This window comes from Ahaetulla prasina, chromosome 3, assembly GCF_028640845.1.
Source record: "Ahaetulla prasina isolate Xishuangbanna chromosome 3, ASM2864084v1, whole genome shotgun sequence".
NCBI classification, from domain to species: domain Eukaryota; kingdom Metazoa; phylum Chordata; class Lepidosauria; order Squamata; family Colubridae; genus Ahaetulla; species Ahaetulla prasina.
The window spans coordinates 19,342,229-19,369,398 of NC_080541.1; the positions used below are offsets into that span (position 1 = coordinate 19,342,229).

A 27,170-nucleotide genomic window follows, 5' to 3' on the forward strand; every position below is an offset into this window, starting at 1 on the left:
AGCTGGCCCGGATAAATAGAGACGCGGCGGGAGCCCAGGCAGAGAAGCGATCGAGCGGCCTGATCGTCGTCAACGGGGGGTTGGAGGTAGAAAGCGCGGCGTCCTAAAAACACGAAACCGTCCAGCTCGGGCGGCATCTCCGGGTTTCCTTTTGGCTACCGAGCATCGTTAAGAGAGCTTCTGCTTTGGGGGCAGCCCAGGGCGCGCGCGCTCTCTCTCTCGCTCTCTCTTGCGCCTTTTATTTTATTTTATTTTATTTTATATTTTATTTTATTTTATTTTATTTAATCGGCGTCCGTTTCCCACCCCGCCTCTTTCGGTTTCCCACAATGCCTTTTCTGGGGCAGGACTGGCGATCGCCGGGCCAGAACTGGGTGAAGACGGCGGATGGCTGGACCAGGTTCCTGGACGGGAAGGAGCACGGCGGCTGCGACAACGAGAGGAACAGGTGAGATGCGCGCTAGTGGTGCTGATGGAGGGGGAGGTTGCGAAAAGTCCCAAAAGGCTTAAGGTAGCCTCGGAGTGGGAGCCCTGGAGGGAGGGGTGGACACTAAGGGCAGGAGCAATTGAGCAAGCACATCTTTGGAAAACAAAACACAAAAGCAACCGTGCCACCAGCAACAATGCAGGATAAGGGGCGTGCAGAAGCGCACCAGCGGGCCTAACCGTCCCTGTCCTAATGTTTTCTTTTATTCGTACCCTTTGCATGTGTTTATAATTATGTTGACATTTGTATCTGTCATAAAATACATGCTTGACGAAATAAATAAAAAAAGGATGCTTTTTTTTTTGTCCCCAACGCACGTCTGTTTGCGCCTGGGCTGCTATGCCTTTTTGTTTTTGTTCCTGGCTTGTGGCGTCATCGCGGGCAGGAGATCTTGCAAGCTGAATTTAGCCAAATAACCGGCAGGGGAAGGGCGAACCAACCAGCCTTGCTGCGCCCCGCACAAAACTATTTGTTGGCTTCATTCATCCCTACCGTAGTTGATAACATTTTACCTTTGGCTTCAAGATGCCAGTCCCAACTGACCTCCTCTTATCTGGTATAGGTTGTCCGGATATTTGGAGACTAGAATAGCAACTACCATCCTCTTCCTGGGCCTGGGTTTAATTTTTATGGATTGGAAATTGTGAGAACTGTAACTTCTCTGCAGCTGGTTCAGGAGAGGAGGATCATTCTAAAATGCTTAAGGTGATGCGAGCTTCTAGTAGCTGAATCTCCAGATGCAATGATTCTGTAATGTTACTAAGCTTTAACTCAGTTTGTATTGCTGCTTTACTCGTGTACCCTCTTGAGTCAACATTTGGAGAATGAGAGCAGTAATGAAGTAATAAAGGAAAGAATGGGATGGTCAGAATATCTGAAGCTTAGGGGTGTCTGCAAAATTCTTTGGTGGACTGGAAAACATCAGATTATGCATTTAATTCTAAATTTTCATGGACTTCAATCATAGTCAATTCCAGTGTTTCTCCTGTATTCTCTAAGCTTCAGATGCCCTTGACCATGTGGCTGTTTAATTAGCCATGCCACAATTGAAAGTCATTCTTGAAAGTCATGGTGCCCAGAATGTGCTGTCAAATATCAGATAATGCCTATCAGCCAAAAGAAGTTAAAATGTGTCCTCCTTCCTGTCACCTCCTGTCCCCTTCCATTGCTCTTATGACACCTGCCTAAAATTGAGTGGTTCCGTGTAAATCTGATCCTCCTGATTAATGGTCTGAAGTCTAAGACCCAGTACCAGCAAGAAAAACATGGACTGAGCCATCTCTATTGCATGACAGCTCTGTCGCAAGGAATGTGAGTTTGGTGTTCCACTCATAAGTTCCCAGGAAGCGAGTGTGCTGTGAAGACATGTGCAATGTTCTCTTTGTTGTTATAAGTGAGCTCCACCCCTTAAAAACATGACTCTCTCCCTCGTGGAAGGGCAGCCTGCCAGTGTGCTTGAGAGGCATCATCTTCAGCTACAACTCCCATAATCAGCTGGAGGTAGTGGGAATTGTAGTCCAAGACTCCCTAAAAAGGGTCATGTTTAATCAGCGAGGATCTCCCAAAGACTGAAGAAAATGAAGAGTTGTCAGCATGTGGTTTAAAGACAAGGCACTGGTTGGTTCCATTGGTAAGACAGTTGAAAGATACAGTGGGCAAAAGAAATAATCTGGGAGGGAGAAGAGCCACAACCCAAAGGTGCCTTTTTCAAAAGGCAACTGGGCATTGTTCTCCCTTGAAGACATTTTGCTTCTCATCCAAGAAGTTTCTTCAGTTCTCTTCAGTTCACTTCTCCAGAACTGAAGAAGCTTCTTGGATGAGAAGCAAAACGTCTTCAGGGGAAAACAAAAGTCCAGTTGCCCTTTAAAAAAGCACCTTTGGGACAACCCTGACCTGGATAACTGAGAATCTCCAGAGACAAGAGCCACAACCAAAACAACAGATAAAAAGAAATTTGAGCCTGGGGCAGAAATGTAAGTTGAGAAAGCTCCTAGTTCTCTTGAAGATAAAGGGAGAGAGGAGGAAGTTGCAGACCTACAAGATTCTGCCATGGTAACTTTATAATAAAAGTAGCATGAGCATAACTCTGGTGTCCTAGCCTGGTCTACTTTAAAGCAGGGGTCTCCAACCTTGGCAACTTTAAGCTGGAGGACTTCAACTCCAAGAATACCCCAGCCAGCTTTGCTTGCTGGGGAATTCTGGGAGTTGAAGTCCACCAGGCTTAAAGTTGCCAAGGTTAGGGACCCCTGCTTTAAAGGGCTGACAAAGTCAGCAGAACTACAGATCTCATCCTTTACATCTAGGCCTCATCTAGCTGTGGATGCTGCTGGTTGTAGGCCGATAAATCATGGGCAGCTGTAGACTAGGGAAGGCTGTAGAACACTGTTTCTCAACTTTGGCCACTTCAAGACATGAGGACTTCAACTCCCAGAATTCCCCAGTCAGTATGGCTGGCTGGGGAATTCTGGGAGTTGAAGTCCACACCTCACAAATTGGCTGAAGTTGAGAAACATTGCTATAGCATGTGAACAATAACAACAATATACCAATAACCTGGTTTGTAATCCAGTTTGGGCAAAAATATTTTGGATTTAAACAGATGTTGGACCAAATCCTGACTTAGCTTTTCACTAAATCCATCTGAGCACAGTACAGTTTGTTTCAGAGTTAGCAGGCATACAAGTGAACTGCCAAAGTCTTAGCTTACATCTTCGAAACAAAGTTCATTAAATGTGATGACGTTGACTTCTTTACACAATAAATAAATTGTCTGCAAGAGGCAGAAACCAGGCTGCCGATTGAAACTTTATTGTGGTCAGTTTTTCAAGGCTTCATTTATGCGCCTCCTGTTCTTATTTTCCAGGAAAATGCCAGTTTAAATAAACTCCGGGTTAGCTTTGCATCATAATCAGCGGGTGCCTATTGTGGTGAAATATCCATCTATATATAAAAAAAGAGACAGAACGTCCCCAATAGTTGAATTTTTGCTTAGTTGTGTTATCTGTTTAGTTACAAGCAATTGATCCTGACAGTTAAGTGGTTTCAGGGCTTCCTTATTGAAAAGTTGAACTAAACAAAATGGCCTGAATCTATTTTTAAACTCTTGAGAGCTCTGTTGCTTTAATATGTTTGGTTAACAAAAGTCTCTGTTGGGTATTATGGCAGGTCATTAAGGTTTGTTTTGCTTGGCATGTGACCCAGCGTTGGCCAGTTAAACAGTAATCTCTGTTTGCGAATTAAAACACTCCTCTGCATAACGACAATAAAATTATTTAGCACTGACCAATCTAGCTCCAGGATTCTTTGTGCCCTGCGGTGATTGTTGCATCGGAAAGAAAGATTTTGCATCCACGTCGGTCCAATAAAATGAAAACTAGAAGAAAACAAAGCTTTCATAGAGGACTAGTTACTTTCCCCAGAGTTTTTCCTCTTTGTTTTGCTTTGATGCAGAGCTCTTCAGAACAAAATGAAAAATGGGACGGAGTGATTTTGTGTGGGTTACCTAGTGGAATCGACAAAGTTCTTTTAAAGGATTAGCCCCAAATATTTTTGTTTGGGAATGGTAATTTTATAAATCTTGCATTATTTTGCCACCACCACTTCGGAGGAAGCAGAATGCTTTCAAACCGAAATAGCAAAATTAATTGCAACTTTTTTGAGGTTAGGGCTTGTGGATAGCTATAACAGACCCTGAGAACATTTATTGGTAGATAGTTCATATAAAAGTTCTCATCCTTTAAATCAGCATTTGGTCAATACAGCCCCAGATGATATTTTAAATTTATGCATTATCGCTGATCCATCCATTTGGAATAGATTATTAAATCAAATTCTGAGATTACCAGTTTGCACCAAGGTAGATTTGATTTAAATCAAGGTGATTTAAACCACGATTGAAATCATGATTGAAATCACTAATAAAAAGGCCTGATTTAAATCAACTCGATTTAAATAATAAATTTTTAAAGAGGAACTGCAGCAGCTCCTCCTCTGACCTGCTGTTGACTCACCAACAGTTGGTGTGGAATTAGATCTGTAGAACAACAGAGTATGGTTCATTTCAAGGCTGAGCGGTAATCAGGATCTCGGCTTTCATTAAAGGTAACACTAAGAGGGGTTTTCCAATGCAGCAATCAGTCCCAATATTGCAGAATATACACCCTTTTGCTAACATGGAAACCAGCTAGTGTTGGTTTATATGAGTGATCCTACCGTGGAATAAATACTATATAAAATTATCTTACATATTCAAGCTGTGTCAGGGTCTTTTCTAGCAGGCATACTAACATAGTTGATTTTAATCCAAGCATATGTCAAGGCAGCCTTTTTTCCTTTCTTCCTAATCTGAATAAGCTCCGGAAGGTTGACAGAATTCTGAGGATTTTCAGCAGCTAGCATAAAACATCTGTCTATAAATGTTCCAGCTCCAGATTTTGGAGCAAGATGCCCTGAGTAAGGTTTTTTTTCCCCCCCAATTTTGAGCACATTTATCATTGTCAAGCAAGGCAATATAAAGGAGTTGGATTGTTGCCTGACTGTAAAAATCCAGCCAATTACAACATGGAAAGAAAGAGTTATGGAAAATACCATCCAGTGGTAGTCCAGTTGTTTGTTGGCTAGAGATAAGTAGTGGCTTTATTGTTCCTATCAGAATAACAGAGTTGGAAGATACCTTGGAGGTCAACTAACCCAACCGGACAAATGGCTGTCCAGTCTCTTCTTAAAAGCCTCCAATGATGGATCACCCACAACTTCTGGAGGCAAGTTGTTCCACTGATTAATTGTTCTCACAGTTGGGAAAGTTCTTCTTAGTTCAAGGTTGCTTCTCTCCTTCATTAGTTTCCATCCATTGCTCTTTGTCCTGCTTTCAGGTGCTTTGGAAAATAGGTTGCCTTCTCTTCTCTTCTCTTCTCTTCTCTTCTCTTCTCTTCTCTTCTCTTCTCTTCTCTTCTCTTCTCTTCTCTAATATTGGAACACTGCCATCATGTCACCCCTAGTCCTTCTTTTCACTAGATTAGACACACCCAATTCCTGCAACCATTTTTCATACTTTTAGCCTCCTAATCATCTTTGCTGCACTTTTCTGCACTCTTTCCAGAGTCTCAACATATTTTTTAGAACACGGTGACCAAAACTGGATGCAGTATTTTAAGTGTGGTCTTTCATTACTTGCTTGCTCAGGGAATTCAGAAAATAGGTGGTGAAAGTATAATAGATGAACAGCAAGAATGGCATGAATGTATTCATTAACACCTTCCCAGTGATGATGGCTTCTGACTTCACTTAGAGTTTCTGAAATTCATCAGTGCTAGTGACATTTCAAAATATCTTTTTAAGATGTTCCAGAGCCGATCACATGACGTTGAGCAATACAGTACTGTTGAATCATCTGAGAAGGTGATATTTCAACGTCCTGGTAACATGCCCAGTAAACAAAGATATAGTTTCGGCTGAAAATAAGGAGTACCGTATATACTCGAGTATAAGCCAAGTTTTTCAGCACGTTTTTTGTGCTGAAAAACGTCCCCTCGGCTTATACTCGGGTCTATACGGCTTATACTCGAGTTTTTTTTTTTTTTTAAGCCCCTCGGCTTATACTCGAGTATATACGGCTTATACTCGAGTTTTTTTTTTTTCTTTTTTTCACATTTTACCGGAGGGCGCGGGGAAGCCCTGCCGGTGCAGTGAGAGGGCGGGGCGGGGGAGCCGCCAGCCTTCTCAGCTGAGGGAGGGAGGGTTTCCCCAACCGGTAGGTGCCTCATTTCCCACCCTCGGCTTATACTCGAGTCCCCAGTTTACCCCAGTTTTTGGGGTAAAATTGGGGACCTCGGCTTATACTCGGATCGGCTTATATTCGAGTATATACGGTAAGTTGGTTCCTGGGGGGAAGTCTGATGCCTCCTTAGATAACATCCAGACCAATGTTTCTCAACCTTGGGATCTTTAAAATGTGTGGACTTCAACTTCCAGAATCCCCCAGCCAGCATGGCTAGCTGGGGAATTCTAGGAGTTGAAATCCATACATCTTTAAAATTCCCAAGGTTGAAAAACACCGATTTAGACAGTGTTGTTCTTCCTGATTTCAAGCTACAGCTGCTCCCATTTGTGATTTTTCATTGCTGTGTCATCAGTTACTATGTGGTATTATATGGACAAGTAAATTTGTGTAGATACATCAGAATATTCCTGGATATTCTATATTCTCTAAGCACTTGTTGATGTCCTTCCTGAAAATTATGGATTTTTAGATTGGATGTATATAAAATGCCAATAGAAATTCACTCCCACCTCCACATCAATAGCATGAAATATTTCATGCATGAAATAGCATGAAAGAATATTTCATGGTTTGATTATATAGTTCCTTTCTTTAACAATTAATTGAGGCAGAGAACTGGGAATCAATTAAGGCATCTAATTTGATTGGGAATCAAGATAGTCATGGATGGAAAAAAGGTCGTAGAAATGAATTTGGCAATTATATATTGGTGGTGGGGTCAAGGAGAGACAAATATTTTTGCCTTGGGATATCATTAGTATCCAAGAATTCACTGCTATGTATATACACTTTTACCTTCTAAGTGATTATAATGAGCAAAATAATATGCAGGTAGTCCTTGTGTTATAACCATTCATTTAGTCACCAATCAAAGTTAGAGTAGCATTGAAAAAGGTGACTTATGACTAGTTTTCACACTTATGACTGTTGCAGCATCCCCATGGTCACATGATCAAAATTTAACTGAGATGTATTTAATCACAGTTGCACTGTCCTAGGCTCAATTTTCTAGAAAACATCTCACTTCTTGCATTCTCTTCCCCTTTCATTTCATGAAGCAATGTCCTAAAGACTTTTGGGGAATTTGAGAAGAATGATGTCCAATTCCCATCTGTTAAATATAAACATGAGTCATGTGTTCTGTTTGTCTACACAAGGGAAGAGCATGACTAAGTTTACTGTACCATGCAAGTCAAACCACTTCTTATTCTTGGTCGTAGCTTTAGACAACCAAGAATGAGATTGAATACAAATCCATAAATTGTCCAGGAGGTTCAACAACAGAGTTGCCTGTGAATGATTTGTGAATAGGATCTTGTTACCAATGTACGCAGGAACATGTTATCTTTGTGTAGCCCAAACGATGGGTGAGCTATTTGTTTTCTTTTACGGAAGCACTTAAAAAAAACAACAACGATAACAGCTTTGTAACTGGAGAGATAAAACAGGCTGCAATTTAAATAAGAACGCTTGCTACAGAGGGCTAAACGATTATAGAATTTTTGCAAAGTTAGCCTGACATAAAATATAGTTTAGCCCTGAAATATTGTATAAGTCACCCCGGGAGTGATAGTTGTGCACAATCCTGCATTTTGTGATGATTAGTGCAATCCCAGAGATTACACATAGTCCTTGATTTACAACTGTTTGGTTAGTGACCGTTAGAAGTTACAGTGGCGCTGGAAAAAAAGTGACTTAGGACCATTTTTTTTCACATTTATGATGGTTGCAGCTTCCCCATGCTCACCTGATCCAAATACAGACGCTTGGCAACTGGCATGCATTTATGACCGTTGCAGTGTCCTGGGATCATGCGTTAACCTTTTGTGACCTTTGACAAGCAAAGTCAATGAGGAAGCCAGATTCACTTACAAGCCATGTTAAGCAAGTTACCTTAAGCAAGTGCAATAATTCGCTTAAGAACTGTGGCAGGAAAGATCATTAAATGGGGCAAAAGTCACTTAACAACTGCCTTGCTTAGTAATGGGAATTTTGGGCTCAATTGTGGTCGTAAGTTGAGGACTAAGTTTGTACTCCCATAATTTGCATGAACTGGATAGATCCTCTACCTTTGTCTCTCCATGGCTTAGGACTGGGATACTTACGGGACCGTCTACTGCCGTCCTCTATCTCCCAACGACCGGTGCGTTCTCACAGAGAGGGACTCCTCAGGGTGCCGTCAGCCAAACAATGTCGACTGGCGGCCCCCAGGGGGAGGGCCTTCTCTGTGGGGGCTCCTACCCTGTGGAACGAACTTTCCCCTGGACTTCGACAACTATCTGACCTTAGGACCTTTCGCCGCGAACTTAAAACCTATTTATTCCGCCTTGCTGGACTGGCTTGATTTTTAAAACTTTTAATTTGATTTGAAATTTCTGTCAATTTTATAGGGCGTTATTACATTTTAAATTTGGCCATTTGAATAAGTTTTTTAAGGGTTGTTTTTTAGTATTGTATGTATTGTTTCTTTTGTATTTTATTTTGGCTGTTCACTGCCCTGAGTCCTTCGGGAGAAGGGCGGTATACAAATTAAAATATTATTATTATTATTATTATTATTATTATTATTATTATTATTATTATTATTATTATTATTATTATTATTATTATTATTATTATTATTATTCTGTGCTTCTGAGTAGAAAGGCGCAGTTGAAAGTAGAAGTCTAAATCAAATGTAACTTCCTGGATCTCCATTCTTGTAGACAGCTTTAGTTTCACATTGCTTTCCCCAGTCATCCTTCTTGCAATCTCCTGCTTGCAACCGAGTATTTTTAGACCTTTGAAAAAGTCTGAATTGCAGTTAGTAAATATAGGAGACATGAGTGTAACCGTGCCTGAAGGTATCAGCAATATATCTTAGATGTGACACAAGCAGGAAGTTGTGACATCAAATGAGCAAGAAGTGGTTAGTGGAAGGGCAAGATTATTACCCAGAGGTCATGGGTCTTGTGGTGCAACTGCTATTTAATGACTGTTATGATTACAGAAAGCATTTGGGGTTTTTTTTGGTTGAGAAAAATGGCAGCTGGATCTTGTATCAGGAAGCATCCTTCTCTAGATGCGGCATTTTCTGGAACTGCTTTATGGTTCAACTTATTTATAACTCTAGATAATTCTTTTAACTTTCTTTTGCTTCCTGATTGCAACAGAATGGTGTTGATGCAAAAACCAGGGCTCAGAGTACATGGACTTTGTATTGCTACCTCCTTGCAAAAGAAATGGTTGAGCCTCTTTATAAGTTGAATATATTGAATATATTGCATGGGCTACCTTTGATCTGATTGCCATGATGGCGCTGTGATATTGAGACAAAAGATGGGGAACTTCTCTGGGGTCCCCTATAAGGATTCTCCAATAGGCCAACAGGGCAGTTGGCAAGGGTGGGCTGCTACGGGTTAGCCCGGTTTCGGGAGAACCTGTAGCTAACGTTTTGGCCGGTTTGGAGAACCTCCAAATCCCACCCCTGGCTAGCCCCACCCACCCCACTCCTCCCACCCCTCCCCTCCCAGGAGTCTCCACGTGGCCCGTTTTGGATGTGAGTTAAGGGAGAGTTAAGGGGCCTCCTGGAAGCTCCGGAGCTCCACCCCTGCCCATGCTCAGCTGAGCCCCACGATCGTCAGAGCCTTTTTTTTAACTTTTAAAAGCATTTTTTTACAACCTATTCGGTCGAATAGGTTGTAAAAAATGCTTTTAAAAGGTAAAAAAAAAAGGCTCTGACGATCCCAGCTGAGTTGCCTGATCGTCAGAGGCTTTTTTTTTAAAACATTTTTTACAACCTCTTCAGCGGAATAGGTTGTAAAAAAAATGCTTTTAAAAGTAAAAAAAAAGTTCACGTGCCACAGCTGATCACCCCCCACCCCCCACCCCCACCCCGTAGCCAGCGAACCGGTAGTAAACCAGTTCAGATTTTACCACTGTTGCAAAGCATATGCTAAACTACTGAGCCATTACTCCTGAACCTCTTCCAAGTATTTGGGTGATAGAAGCCAGAAAAAGATGCTTCTGTATCAATGGATGCAGTGAAGGTCCCCTTAGTATAATCAGAAATAATTTCTTGTCCAGCAGTCAATATATATTCATTTATTTATTGAAAATCCGGGTCTTTTTTGGTAAATTTTTTAAACAGTTTTTATTAGTTTACAATATAAAATACAAAAACACAAAAGCAAGTAGTAGGAGTAATAGGGAAAGGAGAAGGGAGAAGTGTAGAAAAGAAGGGAAAAAAGAAAAAAAGGCATTAATTAATATTAATTCTAACTCCCTTTGGTGCAGTGGAACAAAACAGTAACATTAAACCTCAACTTTTGACTTCGACGTAATAAATTAGCCATTTCTATAACAACAAATCTAATTGATAAAACCCAAAATCAATGTTTCATTTTTTCCCCCCAACTCAAGCACAAAGTCCAGAAGCGGTTTCCAAGTAGAAACAAAAGTATTGTATTTTTTTTCCATTGATCAAAGCAGTCAATTTAAGCCATCTCTGCTATTTTTTGTGGCGTTCTCAATGTGTGCAGGGTCAATTTACCTAACCTCCACACCGTTAAAAGATTTATTATTTAAAATATAAGTAGGGAGAAGGGAGGGGCAGCAAACTTTGGGAAAAGAGAATGTGGCAGATCCTGTTAGGGTATGTGCCAGGTGTGATTGTAGAAGATTAAGAAAGTAAGCCACCTTGAAAAGAAAGGCTTCAAGGAAAGAGAAGGGAAGAGGAAGAGATGTGACACATAATTGTTGAGGAAGAAACTCCTTTGCTTAAGGGAAGAAAGATAGAAACGATAAAAGTCGTGTTAAGAAAAACCTGAAAGAGCAGAGATCATAAAACAAGAAGGAATGATGTAAACAAATTCTTCTTAATCATCTTGGCACGATAAACTGGGACTGTAAAGATAAAACTGAACTGTAAAATTTCAGATTAAGGTAGCATATATGTAAACAACTCTTTAAACTAAATCTTAGAACCAATGTTTTATCTGACTTTTTCCAGATGCATTGTGGTGGGTTTCCAATATTCTTATCACCGGTTTGCTGTGTGCAAACTCGCTTCGTGCGCGCACCTTCCGCGCATGCGCCTTGCCTCAAAAACGTGCATAAATAGGACAGTAGAGAGCCGGGCGGGGCGGGTGGGCAGACCCACCCACGATTTCCACTACTGGTTCACTCGAACTGGTATGAACTGGCTGAATACCTCCTCTGTCCCTATTACCTTCAGCCTACACACACCTAGAGGATATCAGATTGATGAAGATACTAAAAACTACTGGCATGCAATAAAGGAATTTGAATAATAATTAAAAAAATGGCCTTTGATTTCAGTAGGATCTTAGGTGTGAATGCCTTTGAGTCAGTCTTCAATCCTGGAGACTGCCTGGACAGGTCCTTGCAGACTTCAGGCAACATTTCTTGATAACATTTTCAGTTGCGGTTGGCAGTAGCATTCTTTTTAGGAGTGAGAGAGGATGAATGACCCAAACTCACCCAGTTGGCTTTATTATTATTATTATTTAGATTTTTATACCGCCCTTCTCCCGAAGGACTCAGGGCGGTGTACAGCCAGATTATAAAACAATACAATATACAAATTAAAACAGAGACTTAAAATAACATATTCCATAAATGGGTGAAAATTTAAAACCATCAAATTTAAAACCCATAAAATTCATAAAAATACCCCAATTAAAATTATTTTAGAATTTAAAAAAGTTTAAAAGATTTAGGCCAGTCCCGCTTGAATAAATAAATGCGTTTTCAATTCACGGCTTCATATCTAAGGTGGGATTGTCTTCCTGTCTCTAGTCTGGTGCCTTAAATTACTACACCAAACTGCGGCCTAAGAACACTGAATATAGAGTAGATCCAAACCTTTAGTTTGATCTGGAACAGACCTGGAGCAGAAGAGCAATCGGTGGGAGAAAGAATGGGGTCCTAACCACCTTGGACAGGACATTTTAGAGGAAACAAGCCATCAGCGATGAAAGTTTGTAGTTGTGGGGTGTCCATTTGAAGAGTAAGGCAATTCTGCAAGGCTGCCATCATCTACCCACCACTGTTTTCTGACTCCATTCATGATTATTAATGGTTCCCAACTAACCTTCCTGCGAGTTAGCAACTATTTCTAGGAAAAAGAATTCCCTCTGGTCTTTTAGAAGAGGCTGCCATCCAGTGCAGTTTTGGGACATACATCAACATAATTCTTTATGTTTCTACTTCCAACTCCTTTTTAGGAAAGGGGTAGAAGAGTCTTAATGATGACAAGTGTATAAGAGATTCAAGATCCCCTTTTCCCCTTTTCTTGTGTCGTTTCTAGTTACTGCTGGAAAGAGGAATTCAACAAGGAGAACATCTTCCACAACCTGAACTGCGATGTGGCTGCGAAAAAACGAAAGAAGGACCAGCTGAACAATAAGACCAGGATTCAGTGTAAGACATGACCGATAGAAATACATTAGAATATCAAATTAACAAAAGACAACTTTAATTGGAGGGAGAACTAAGAAAAGAACAGATTTCTCACACCATGAAATGTTGTTTTTTTTTTTGCAACTCTTCCCAGAAGTTTCTGGAGAGATTTTGCACTCGGATTTTGACCTTAACCAGAGAACTTGGATTCATTGCAGTGTGAAGATGGATGACTTGGATTTGAAACTTTGCTCTGTGTGTAATGCCTTTGCATTGACATTGTCGTCATTTGTATTTGGCAGAGATGTCTCCTTTCTTTCCCACCAGTGAACTGATCTCAACTTTTTACAACCTTGAATGTTTGAGCTGGAGTTTTTATACCCGTTTTTGTTTCTTAAAAACAGGGGTATCCATAGTTGGGGGTGGGGGGGGGTGTTCATAAAAATCCAGATGGGACTGAAGGGCGAACAATTTCTGAGTACAAAGTATTAATGCCTGTATGAGTTTAAATAGAATGTATTTTTTGTTTGAACAGATTTTCACCAAGAAAAATGGATTTATGTACACAAGGGAAGCACCAAAGAAGTGAGTACCCGTCATTATTTTAAACAAATAATAATTTTGTTTGAATAATAAATTCTCTTCTGTCGTTGTTTCCATCAAGTGCAGTTAATAACATAGACTACATTACTTTGACAATGTTGTAATACGGGTATATTTTACTAAAAGTGCTGGCTTTTGACTGGCTGCACTTTGCATTTAGTAAAACGATCCAGTATAATGTTTTAGATCAGGAGTGTCCAACCATTCAACTTTAAACCAGTGCCCAACCATTCAACGTTAAAGCTTGTGGACTTCAACTCCCAGAATTCTCTCGCCAGCATGGCTGGCTGAGTAATTCTGGGACTTGAAATCCTCAGATCTTAAAGTTGCCGAGGTTGGGCATCCTTGTTTTAGACCAGGGGTGTCAAACTCGTGGTGTCACATTGTCGTCACAGGACATAGCATGACTTCCCCTTCATTCGCTAAACATGGGCAGGGCCGGCGCATGATGTATCCGGCCTGCAGGCCACCGATTTGACACTCCTGTTTTAGACCAATGTTTCCCAACTTAGCAACTTTAAGATTCAAGGACTTCAACTCCCAGAATTCTCCTACTGCTTAGGGAATTCTGGGAGTTGAAGTCCCACATCTTAAAGTTGCTGAGAATTTAGAAACATCGCTTCAGATGGTACTTGTTCAAATTAGAACTGAGAAAGAGCAGACATACTTCATCTAAGGGCTTGGAAGAATAAACGTTTGGTTATTTTAAAAGCTCCCCAGATCAATTGATGGTATATTTACCTTCAGTGCTGAGCAGGAAAACATACATCATAAGCATAGCAAACATGTTTTAAAAATGATCTCCCACGAGCCCAAGAAAACGGAAAACCTTGGTCTTGTCCATTTGCTTAATTTGGACTCATCCACTTTCCCATAGGATCCCTTTTTATGGGCATTTGACTGTGTAATATAAAATAAAATGAAAACATTTCTGCAGCATGACAGTTCTAAGCCCCGCAAAGGAAGGATGAGCCTACTAAGGTTGGTGATCAGCAGATCCAAGCCAAGAAATCTCCAGTAGAAAGGTAGATTCCTTCCTATGATTGCTGCATTGGAAAACCCCTCTTAGTGTTAGCTTTAATGAAAGCCGAGATCCTGATGACCTCTCAGCCTTGAAATCAACCATGCTCAGTTGTTCTATAGATCTAATTCCAGACCGTCAACCCTTTTTGGTTCTAATCAGAATAGAAAGAAATCACTCATGTATTTCATTCTCTACTTTAGCGCCATGGCTATTGCACCCTGGGAGAAGCTTTCAATAGACTGGATTTCTCTAATGCTATTCTGGATTCCAGAAGGTTCAACTATGTTGTACGGGTGAGTGTCAAGGGTTGGTTTACTCAATTGAAGCAGTTCATTCAGATGTGGTTGTTTCTGTCCCCAGAAGACCCACAGATCAGAGTAAAGTAAAATTAAATACACTGATAAAGAATCAGCAAACTATAGCCCCGTGATGGTGAACCTATGGCCTGCGTAGCCATATCAATGGGCACGCGAGTTCAGCTCCAGCCTGCATGCGGGTGCCGGCCAGCTGATTTTCGAGTCTTCTGGGCCCATCAGAAGTAGGGAAACAGGCTGTTTCCTGCCTCCGGAGGGCCTCGGGCGGGTGGTTGGGAAGGCCCATTTTTCTCTCTCACCTGGCTCCAGAGCCACTCTAGGAGTCTGTGGGGGACCCCCAAAAACATCCTTGCTCACCCCCAGAGGTCCTCCGGAGGCCAAAAATGATCCAATTGCCAACTTCTGGTCCCACAGGCTGTTTTTGGCCTTGGGGTAGGGGTGGGGGTGGGGCTGGCGAAGGCTGTTTTCACCCTCCCCAGACTCCTAGAGAGGTCTTGGAGGCTGGGAATAGTAAAAAACGGGTCTTCCGGTCTCACTAGAAGTTGGCAAACAGGCCATTTTCAGCCTCCAGAAGACCTCCAGGGTGGTGGGGAAGGCTGTTTTGCCCCCCGCCCCCGCCCCGGATTCCTAGAAAGGCTCTGGAGCCAGATGAGAGAGAAAAACGGGCCTACCAGGCCACCGTGTGCCGGGAGCGAGGAAGGGGGATAGCGCACGCATGCGCAAGGGCGGGGCACATGGAATTATGGGTGTGGGCCTGTGCGGGCGCGACCCCCCTAGCCCGCCGGCACACAATGGCAAAAAGGTTAGCCATCACTGCTATAGCCTTTAAGATGGGGTAGTCATTAAAATGTGTATGTAGATCTGATACAAGTGTTATCCTTCTCTCTCTCTCTCTCTCTCTCTCCCTCTCCCTCCATCCATCCAATTTCCATTTATTTTATGACCTAGGATAGTTGTTTACAACAACTCTGCTGTCCCTGGCAGTAGAGATGGACTTGTCCCTGGGCAAGATCACACAGTTTGCTTTTAGCAGCTCAATTACAGGTTTTATGCCGGCATTCACAGAGCATAATAAGTTTGCCAGGTTGCTTAATTTGTGGTTCAGTACTACATTTTGTCTGGATCTAAATCATTGATTCGTTCAACAAGTTAAACATGTTGGGTGAAGTTAGACATGAAAGAGGGGCAAGATTGTTGGGGGGCAATAAGTTGACTTTGTATATAGTATACAAATGGATGAAGACTATTGCTTGACATAGTGTAAGCCGCCCTGAGTCTTCGGAGAAGGGCGGGATATAAATGCAAAAAAAAGAAAAAAAGAAAAAAAAAGGAAAAAAAAAGAAGTGACCTTGAAGAGATTGTTTGCATGTGTGAAGACTTGATTGCAAGCATTGTGGAGTAGAAATGGCTGTCTTCAGTGATCAGTTTAAAACCCAAGAGAATTAGTGGGAGGCTTTATTTTTAAGAACAAAAAATATCCAGCCTAACCTCCTGGAAATTCGGGGGGTGGGGGGAATCCCAATAAATTTGGAAGGCAAATTTGAAGGCTAGGGAAGGCTAATTTAAACCTTCTATAGAAAGAAATTTCAAAAGCTACTGATAACTTCGGTTTAATATTGAAAGCTCAAGAGCATCTGGATTTAGTAATAGTTTATCGAATCACAGAAGAACCTACCATCATTTGCTATGGTTCCAATAAGTCTCTGTTCCAGAATAATTCCTGGTCCTAAATCTGACCAGCACCTGTTTGCCCCCTTTGGCTTGAGTCTCAATTTTAGTTCTGGCCTCTTCTTGTTATGCTGTCCCATGTTTCCATCCTCCCTCCCTGAATTGAATGTTGTAGGAAAGCCAGCTGGCAGGTCAAAGCTGTTTACACATAACTGTCATCCTGCTTAGTCATTGTTGTCGACTGCTTCAGCTTTTCACTTCTAGGAGAAAGTTGTGGCTGGCAGATTGTCAGAACCCGTCAAGTTAAGTGCTTCACTGCAGACAAACAAAGAGATGATATATAGCCTTTTGGTCATAGTTCGGGAGCCAGTTATATGTTGTTAGATCAGGAACTCCAAACAAAAGACTCAGTTGCTTGTCATTTATCATTCAAAAACAATCCAGGGGCTGTTGTGACAGTGACTTCTCTCTGAATTGTATACCAACCAGCTAAATAAAAATAATTCCTAGCATGTCGATTATAAACTGGTTGAAAGAAGAGGCAGGCTGGTACCTTTGTCTCGGAATGGGTCTGTAACTGTTCTAAGCCAGGGTTTGCTTCACGATGGGTTATTGAATTCATTGTGAGGTCCACCCAACCTATTGCTAGAAAACCCTGGCTGATGGTCTGCAATAAATCCATAAAACCTCCAGAATTTAATTTAGTAAATGTTCAAGCTAGACCAGGGGTTGTCAAGCTCGATTTCATTAATAGAATAGAATAGAATAGAATTTTTTTATTGGCCAAGTGTGATTGGACACACAAGGAATTTGTCTTGGTGCATATGCTCTCAGTGTACATAAAAGAAAAGATACGTTCATCAAGGTACAACAATTACAACACAATTGATGGTCAATATATCAATATAAATCATAAGGATAGCCAGCAACAAAGTTACAGTCATACAGTCATAAGTGGAAAGAGATTGGTGATGGGAATGATGAGGAGATTAATAGTAGTGCAGATTTAGTAAATAGTTTGACAGTGTTGAGGGAATTATTTGTTTAGCAGAGTGATGGCCTTCGGCATAAAGGTTGTGTTTGACCTCAGGGGGGCCAGGGTGGGCGTGGTGCACATGGGTGGGGTGGGTGTGGCTAGGGTGGGCATGGCCAGATCGACATCACTCATGTCGGGAGCACCTGTGGTGACCAAGTGCTAAGGCAGGACTTCCTTCGGACCCTCCCTCCCTCTCATTATAATCTTCCTTCCTTCCTTCCTTCCTTCCTTCCTTCCTTCCTTCCTTCCTTCCTTCCTTCCTTCCTTCCTTATGTCATGGTTTATACACTGTTTCTCAACCTTGGCAGCCTGAAGATGGGTGGACTTCAACTCTCAGAATTCCCTAACCAGCCATGCTGGCTGAGGAATTGTAGTTCACCAGCCTTAAAGTTGCCAAGTTGGACACCCTTGCTCTTACCAGGAAAAAGTCATGTAGATTCAGCCTGTCTCCCTTCTTGAGTGCTGAACTGCTTTCCGCCAAAGCTGGCAGGGTCTTAATGTCCTCAGAGCAGAATCAGAATCAGAACAGAGTTGGAAGGGACCTTGGAGGTCTTCTAGTCCAACCCCCTGCTCAAGCAGGAGACCCTAGATGTATAATGTATGTCTGTGTGCAAAAGGATGTTCTTCTTGAATTTAAATAAACCTGAGTTAATTGCTCATTGTACAAGAACAGCTAAAGGCAGAAAATGTGGTCGACCTTTATTGAAGTCATTTCCTGGAGAATTGGCATGGTATATTCTGGCACATCATACTGAATTTTAAAATTTCAGACAAATCAATTAGAAGAGCCACATTTTTTTTAAAAAAAAACACACACCCCGATTTACTATCGGTACTTTTGTTTTTAAGTAGAATTGGTAGGAAGAAAGAAGAAAGGGAATAAACATTAGAGCAGAGGTCTTCAAACTTGGCAGCTTTAAGACTTGTGGACTTCAACTCCCAGAATTCTCCAGCCAGCATTAGAGGATCATCCACAACCTGCTTCAAATTTTAGTGACAGCTTTGGAAATCACAATTGTTCACTGCAACTATTTATAGGAGGAGGGACCAATTGGTACAAGTTTTGTCAAATTTTACTATACTGTAGGAGGAGGAGTGGCAGAACCTGGAGGTGGAGTCAAATGTGCAGTCAGCCTAGAATCTCTACATAGCCACAAACAGACTTAAAAGTCCAACCTGTCTTTAATTCCATTGATCCTTATCTTTCAGTTGAATAGACTCTTGTGCATAAGCACATTTAATAATAAATCAGTTTAATTGGAACTTCATGTGTGGTCCTGAGCTTTTGTGCCTCACACTTGCCTAGTTTCAAAAGGACCTCATGCTGTAATTAATGCATCTTGAAACAAGCACTTCCAAATTGCTTCATGCAGCCAAGATGGAATGCCAGGTTGTGTAAATCCAAAGCTTTGTCCTATTTTCAATAAGCTAATTTGTGGAACAGGGTACACGGTGGCTTAGTGGGTAAGACGCTGAGCTTGTCGATCGAAAGGTCGAATCCCTAGTGTCGCGTAACGGGGTGAGCTCCCATTACCGATCCCAGCTTCTGCCAACCTAGCAGTTCGAAAGCACGTAAAAAATGCAAGTAGAAAAATAGGGACCACCTTTGGTGGGAAAGTAACAGCATTCTGTGCACCTTTGGTGTTTAGTCATGCCGGCCACATGACCACGGAGACGTCTTCTGACAGCGCTGGCTCTTTGGCTTTGAAACGGAGATGAGCAGCACCCCCTAGAGTCGGGAACAACTAGCACGTATATGCGAGGGGAACCTTTACCTTTACCTAATTTGTGGTAGATCATTTTTTGGAATGATAGATGACAGGGTGACTTCAGGATGGCTGCAAGAGTGGCGGGGGGGACTGCTACCCAAAAACATAACTGGAAAGCAAATACATGAAAAGGATATCCACGGAAGGAGGACATATGGGGGTAAATGATGACATGTAACATGACGAGGTCATCCAGATTCTGCAGTTTACATCCTTGCATAAAATCTCACGATTTTATGTCATGGTTTTGTGATGCAGGAATGCAGTGTCATCATTTACTTGAGGAAATCATCACCGTTTGGCATCAACTGCAAGGAAAATGCAATTACACAATTCATCATTTGGGGATGATGTCACCAAGTGTGCACTTCAGGGTTGTTACGATGTCATAATGTGGCTTCTCCTAGACTCAGGGAGAGGTTATTTTGTAGTTTGCCTTTTGGCGAGTGTAAAATGACTCTGCCTGAAATGGCTCAAAATAACTTACAGAGCATTTAAACCACCATATCCAAGACAGAGACCTATGGCAGCTATTTTGTCCTTTAACATGTATGTTCTGCCTTCACCTCAAAATGGGGCTTTCTTCCACCTTTCCTGGAGCATGGCACTCAACATGTTCTTGAGTTGTGCGTGCTCTTGTCTTAGACCGTGCCCAGTTTAGATATAAATTCTGCAACCCAACAAGACAAACACAGACTTCAGGGGATAATTAGAACTGCAGAAAAAACAATGGCTACCAACCTTCCTTCCATTGAGGACCTGTATACTGGCTGAGTCAAAAAGAGGGCTGTGAAAATATTTACAGACCATTCACATCGTGGACATAAACTGTTTCAACTCCTATCCTCAAAATGACGCTATAGAGCACTGCACACTAGAACAACTAGACCTAAGAACAGTTTCTTCCCGAACACCATCACTCTGCTAAACAAATAATTCTCTCAACACTGTCAAACTAGTTACTAAGTCTACATTACTATTAATCTTCTCATCATTCCCATCACCCATCTCCTTCCATGTATGACTGTAACTTTGTTGCTTGTATCCTTACAATTTATATTAATATTGGTTGTTTCCTGATTGCTTATTTGTACCCTATGATTATCATTAAGTGTTGTACCTTATGATTCTTGATGAACATATCTTTTCTTTTATGTACACTGAGAGCATATGCCCCAAGACACTTTCCTTGTATGTCCAAACACACTTGGCCAATAAAAAAATCCTATTCTATTCTGTTCTGTTCTGTTCTGTTCTGTTCTATTCCTATTCCACTCCACTCCACTCCACTCTATTCTCTATTGAGTAGAAATGGATATGAGAAAGCATTCTTGGTCAGGACTGTGATTTCCTGTGGGGCTTCGAAAGCACACAGTTGTGAGTGCGAGCATTTGATTTTATTTTTGTCAAGTCCCTGGTGATTCATAAAGATAAAGTTGATTACATGGCATTGGGTGGATTAGCCAATTAGCTGTGACTGTTTTCCCAGCTCCGTGGGTTTATATTATCAGTCATGTGCCTATGGAAGATATTAATAGAATGCCTCGTGTGTCTTCCATTGTCATTCAAGAATTGGGCAGAATGATAAACAGGAGTTGACCAGTCATTGATATCACTTTGCTGCCATGTCTGCTGTTGAAAGTACAATTGAAAAGCATATGCATATTTTCTATAACAAGAAGGGAGAGGATTTTTGGCGCGCTGTCATTGCCATCACGTAGATTCATGTATATTTCTAAACAGATTAAATGTCAACCATCTGTCTTATCTTTGCCCTCTGTTTTAATGACTTGGTAAGTAAACCTACCAGAAGAAGCCAATAGATTGTAATTATTTTAAATCTTGCATCTGCCTTTTCCCATAATTCTGTCTGGCTCCAATCCTCTTTTTTTCTTTTTTTTTGTTAAGTCGAGCAGCAAATAACTAAAACACTTTTCGCTGGATCACATGAGAAGAAAACCCAGCTTACAAGTGCTCAAGAGGTTGAATGTCTTTATTTTTATTCACAGTTGTTGGAGCTGATTGCAAAGTCTCAGCTGACATCACTGAGTGGAATTGCGCAGAAAAACTTTATGAATATCTTGGAGAAAGTTGTGCAAAAAGGTATGGGTATATATAAATAGAAAAGGTGGAATTTTGACTTTCCAAGAAACAGGCTGATCTCTAGTACATTAATTTAGCAAATAATCTGGCTGGGTTTAGGTCTTTGATTTTGGACCAGTTTTTGCTAAGTTGAGAGGCGGAACTAAATCCTACAAAATGCAATATACAGTAATGACAATTCTTGTCAATATGTCAAGATGTGACTCCAATCTCCTTGCGGCCTCCATTATATATAGCAGCATAACTAGTGGTAATCCAACATATTAGATATGGAAGACCCCAGTTTGAGAAGGATGCAAAATGACATGGATGAGTCAAATCGCTTTGCCTTGTTCTTCTTCCCAACCCTGTGTGAATGTCACAGCAGCCTGCCTTTTGCACGAGTGATACGTTACATATGTGTCTCACACTTCAGTCATGACAGGTTTTGAGATAGGAGAAGGTAATGAAGATCTGGCTTATCACTCAAGGCAGAAAGGCTCCAAATAATAATAAAAGGATAACTTTGTTTAGGGTCTTGTGGAGCTCAGCCGCACTGGTTCAACTTCACGGTGGCTCATGGCGTTCCCTACATTTCTAAATATTGTTAAGCTTCTATAATTGCAAGGCAATTTCAAATTGTTTTTAAGCCTTATGGGAGGGGCCAATCATCTCTTGGCCCTACTCCTGAGTTGTCCTTTCTGCTTGAGCTGCTCTTGCCTTCTGGCAGCTCTTCTCATGCGTGCATTAGGAACAGGCTCCTCCTTTCCTCTGCCTCACTACTATCAGTCTCTGGAGGCTCTGGAGTCCGCACTTCACTTCCCGATGGCCCTGGCCTCACCTCAGCCTCATCGCTGTCCGACTCCATTGCCAGCTCCATAGGCTGCTGACGGACCACAACACTCTGTGGCTCTCCAGAAGAAAAGGACTTTTCTTTAGTTTGTTGGCTTCTTTCTTCTTCGCCTGTATCTGAACGTCCCTTTTCTCTCATTTCCCCCATAAAGTTCTGGAGGATCAACAGAATATCAGACTGATAAAAGAATTGCTGCAGACTCTGTACATGTCACTTTGCACCTTGGTCCAGAGTGTCGGCAAGTCTGTTCTGGTTGGCAACATAAACATGTGGGTCTACCGAATGGAGATGATTCTTCATTGGCAGCAGCAGCTGAACAATATCCAAATCACCAAGGTGAGCAAAGGGACCGACATTTTTTGACCAGCTGATCAAACAGCTGCTCTTGGGTTACTTCCTAAAGCTGTATAAGATTCAACAACAAAACCAATAAGCAGAGTTAAATCTACCTGCAGATGTGCTGACCTTTACAATTTTCATCAGGAAGATCTTAACAAAATTCATTAGCAGATGGGTCAGGGCCCAAATAAATGGCAGTGACTGCAGGAATCACTTAATGACCGTTTGTTCGGCATTCATTCAAAGTTACAAGAGCAGTGAAAGAATGGAAATTAGAAGTTGCCATTGAAGTTACAGCTGCTTTAAGTGCTGCTGCGGTCACGTGATCAGAATTCAAGTTCTTGGCATCCCGCCCGCATTTACGACTGTAGCGTGTACTTTTAACTCTCCCGTCCTGCCTATCTTCCCCCCATCTCTTCCCTTTCGGCTGCCCTGCACTCTGCCTCCTACCCATTCCCGGGTGGCAGCACAAGAGAAGGGTGAGTCCTCCCCTAACGATGTCACTGGCCTCACTTAACGACTGCAACAACTGTTGTTGCTTAGCAATGAGGTCATGTGATGTTTCGCCTAATGACCACTTCACTTAGCAATGGAAATTCCAATCCCGATTAGGGTTGTTAAGTGACCTGGCCTTGGTTAATGTAGAAGGCTAAGCCCGGTTATCAGAGTTATTACTTGAATGGGCACCATTTAGGAAGTCTTAAGGCTATAGGCTAGGTGAGGAATTGAAAAAAAGAAAATATTCTGGAAAGAACACATAATGGCAATGATGGGATTCAAGTAATTTAACAACCGGTTCTCTCCCCTAATTTATTTTTTTTATTTATTTATTTTTCAAATTTATATACCGCCCTATCTCCTTAAGGACTCAGGGCAGTTCACAGGCAGTTAAAATACATATAAATACAGATTAAAAAACAATTAAAAAACTTATTCTATTGCCCCAAATTTAAAATAGTATAAATAATAAAAACCCCTTAAAACCCATAACTTTAAAATCTAATCCAGTCCCGCGCAGATAAATAAGTGTGTTTTAAGCTCGCGACGAAAGGTTCGGAGGTCCGGAAGTTGGCGAAGTCCTGGAGGGAGTTCGTTCCAGAGGGTGGGAGCCCCCACAGAGAAGGCCCCCCAACAACCAGTTTGTCAAATTGCTCAGAAAGTTAACAACCGGTTCTCCCAAAGTGGTGCGAACTGGCTGAATCCCACCACTGCATAATGGTATATCTTTTCAATACCACCTGAAGTTATCCGCTCCAACTTGAAGGCCACTTTAATACAATAGGTGAACTTTCTTACAAGTTGCATGGAAACCTTGGTATCTTTCAGTGTGGTCACCCATTTTCTTTTTCTCTCTTTTATTCCCCCAGCCTGATTTCAAAGGGTTGACTTTCACAGACCTGCCCTTGTGTTTACAACTAGACATCATGCAACGGCTGTCAGATGGGCGAGACATTGTGAGTCTTGGGCAAGTGACGCCAAGTCTTCAGGTGCTCAGTGAAGATCGACTCCTCTGGAAGAAACTTTGCCACTACCACTTCACAGACCGACAGGTAAATGGCAGTGGAAAGTAATATTGTGGAAGCTCCAAAGAAATATAGAGAAAATGAATTGGAATCATTCTTAGTCCACCATCCATTCTTGATTAATCATGAAGCTTATTCAACCAAGGTGGTCTATCACACATGGACACCAACTTGCCTCGGAGCTTCTCTTGAGGGCATATTGTTGTCCACAAAACAATGATAGCATGCAGCTTATTTTTAAATGCTCCATTTCCTTCATGCCTATAAAAAACTTTTTTTAAAAAAATCCGACACCATTTTGGGAGAAGGAACACCGTGTAGATATTTCCAGTCATTATTTCTTGTGTGTTCTTGACTTCTGCTCATCCTGTTCCGACATTATTGTTAATTTTAAGACTTGCCACTTACTGTTTTAATTAAGGCAGCATGCATTCTCTCATACTTGCTTCATTGGTTCTCTTCAGTGGTGAAATGTAAAATTTGTTACTACTGGTTCTGTGGGCGTGGCTTGGTAAGGGGAGGGGAATGTGACTGGGTGGGCTTGGCCAACTTTTTTTTTCTTTTAAAAGCATTTTTTCTACAACCTCTTCAGCCGAAGAGGTTGTAAAAAAATGCTTTTAAAAGGCTCCTCTGACGATCCCAGTTGAGTTGCCTGATCATCAGAAGCTTTTCTTTTCTTTTAAAAGCATTTTTTTGCCTTTAAAAGAAAAAAAAAGCCTCTGACAATCAGGCAACTCAGAGGAGCCTTTTAAAAGCATTTTTAAACTCGGCCGAAGAGGTTGTAGAAAAAATGCTTTTAAAGGGTTCTGACAATCCCAGCTGAACCGCACGATCATCAGAGGCTTTTATTTTAACTTTTTTTTTTTAATTTACATTTATATCCCGCCCTTCTCCGAAGACTCAGGGCGGCTTACACTATGTTAGCAATAGTCTTCATCCTATTTGTATATTTATATACAAAGTCAGCTTATTGCCCCCAACAATCTGGGTCCTCATTTTACCTACCTTATAAAGGATGGAAGGCTGAGTCAACCTTGGGCCTGGTGGGACTAGAACCTGCAGTAATTGCAAGCTGCTGTATTAATAACAGACTGTCTTAACAGTCTGAGCCACAAGAGGCCCTTCAGCCGAAAAAATGCTTTTAAAAGAAAAAAAAACACCTCTCATGATCGCGTGGCTCAGCTGGGCATGGGGGAGGCTAGGGATTTTTGCTACCAGTTCTCCGAACCACCCACTGCCATCGCTATTGGGAGATCTGGTCCCAACAGGGGGCATTTTACCCCTGGTTCCCTTCTTGTGAAGTGACCATACCGTTAGCCATATCACCATGTACTTTGCAAATCTATAATTTTGTGGCACCTTCTCTGTTTTAGATACGCAAGCGGCTAATACTGTCAGATAAAGGGCATTTGGATTGGAAGAAGATGTACTTCAAGCTTGTGAGATGTTATCCACGGAAAGAGCAATATGGAGATACTTTGCAACTTTGTAGACATTGTCATATCCTTTCATGGAAGGTAGGTGGCCATTTTGTCCTGTTCCACTGAAATACACTGTAGAGGCGGGGATTTGGTTTTGGCTACGTAATTCATTGATTTTAGCAATCTTGTGGATTTTCAGGCCATTTTTAAAAAAAATTAAATTTCATATAATGGTGGGTAGATGGTATGTGAAGGCAATATGTTTCTTATCTCAGCTCTACATATTCTAAATATTCCATTAACAAGGGAAACCAGGAGACCGTAAGTTCTAGTGCCGCCTTAGGCAGGAAAGCCGGGTGGGATGTCTTTGGGCCAATCACCAGGAGACTCTGAGTTCTAATCCCGCCCTAGGCGTGAAAGCTGGCTGGGAACTTTGTGCCAGTCACTCACTCTCAGCCCAATCCCTCTCTCAGGATTGTTATTGTGGGGAAAATAGGAGGAGGGAGGAGTATATATATTTGCTGCCTTGAGTTGCTTATAAAGTAATAAAGGGTAAAAAAAATCAAATAAAAAGGAGGTGAATTTAAACGAACTTTGCATATCTTAATATGATCGATGAATGAGTTAATGAGCATTTAGTGTGCTACTTGTGCTGATAGAGCTACCAGATACAACTTTTAAGGATCTTGATGTTCTTGTTTTGTAGGGCACCGATCACCCTTGTACGGCTAACAATCCAGAAAGCTGCTTGACTGCTCTTTCGCCGCAGGATTTTATCAACTTGTTCAGATTCTGAATTCCCAAATAATTTCACTCCCTATCGTATTCTTCCAATGGGACATTTTACACGGCTGAGCAGAATGGCTCAGTTTGTATCATAGTTTGTAAATAATACGGCTTGATTGTTCCTGAGTCAAAGAGGACAAGTGACTTTTAGGAGGCAGAAGAAGCCATAATCTCGTGGTCTTGGACTCTTTGAGAGAATATAGCCTCCCAGTTGGACATATGTAAAAAGGCAAGATTTTTGTAAATATTAAGCTTGGTGAGAATTGGTGTGCAAGCTTTCGGGGTCAATCAATTTAGGAAATGCAAAGAAGAGTCACCCTGCAAATATTTGGAATTGTCTTCTGGATTTTCAAAGCCAGAGGAATGACACACTACTGTCAGGTTAAAAGTTGGAACTGTTCCCAACTTGGCTTTTTTATTCGTTTGCAGAAGATATTTATACCTAACAGTTTTTTAAAAAGACATTTACAAGGATATATCCCTTTATTCTTAAAAAAAAATGAACTGAATCCAGATAAAATAATTTCCCGGTTTCTACCTCTGAAACAGCTTTCCAAATAAACCAGTGTGGTATGAAGCATTTGTACATCTAAAGAGATGTGTTTTTTTTTTTAAAAAAAACCTGTTGATAGTAGATTTCCTGGAGCTGCTTTTTGTTAACACTTAAGTTTTGATTTATCTGGCTTGTCTTTTTTGTGGTATTTAAATGTAATTGAGTTCTGGGAAATTTGGAAATTTCCCTAGGTCATTCTTAGATACCATTGAAAGCTGGCTATGTTGCAAGTGCGACTTAGGCAGCTGGATAAACTACTTGAGTAGATTTGCATGCAGTGCAGAGATGTTTACTCATTATCTTAACAAAAACCCCAAGAATCTTTGTGTAGTTTAAATGTGGAAGTTCGTCTCTCAATGAAGATTGCAGTATTTGGGCTGCAAAATACGAGCAGCCACTAGATGTCAGCAAATAGACACCGTTTCTAAACTAACTCTTTGCTGACATCTACTGGTCATTGCACACTTTGCAACCCAGGAATAACAACCTTCTGCTTAAGAGGGCATAATAGCTGTTCCTATGATCTCATGA

At 41.4% G+C, this 27,170-nt stretch overlaps 2 protein-coding genes across 3 annotated transcripts in view; one reads left to right on the top strand and one right to left on the bottom strand.

Moving 5' to 3' along the window:
• On the top strand, nucleotides 1-26,696 carry FBXO32 (F-box protein 32). The gene is made up of 9 exons (XM_058175984.1): nucleotides 1-448; nucleotides 12,577-12,689; nucleotides 13,204-13,253; nucleotides 14,496-14,588; nucleotides 21,092-21,185; nucleotides 22,169-22,353; nucleotides 23,724-23,906; nucleotides 25,253-25,396; nucleotides 26,007-26,696. The coding sequence occupies exons 1-9, from the start codon at nucleotides 330-332 to the stop codon at nucleotides 26,094-26,096; spliced, it is 1,071 nt and encodes a 356-aa protein (XP_058031967.1). The 5' UTR covers nucleotides 1-329; the 3' UTR covers nucleotides 26,097-26,696.
• The window catches only part of NTAQ1 (N-terminal glutamine amidase 1), a 39,933-nt gene continuing 32,500 nt past the window's right edge, over nucleotides 19,738-27,170 (bottom strand). The window contains exon 7 of one of the 2 annotated variants that reach the window (XM_058175994.1): nucleotides 19,738-19,752. The gene's annotated coding sequence lies outside the window, so the exon portion shown is untranslated. Of the gene's footprint in view, nucleotides 19,753-22,281; nucleotides 22,421-27,170 lie in introns of those variants that run through there. The other variant, XM_058175993.1, reaches the window with a different exon arrangement.

Coding starts and splice junctions, on each gene's coding strand:
- FBXO32 (XM_058175984.1), top strand. CDS start 330: ATGCCTTTTCTGGGGCAGGACTGGCGATCGCCGGGCCAGAACTGGGTG. Junction 449..12,576: donor TGCGACAACGAGAGGAACAG/GTGAGATGCGCG, acceptor TGTCGTTTCTAG/TTACTGCTGGAAAGAGGAAT. Junction 14,589..21,091: donor GGTTCAACTATGTTGTACGG/GTGAGTGTCAAG, acceptor TTTTATTCACAG/TTGTTGGAGCTGATTGCAAA.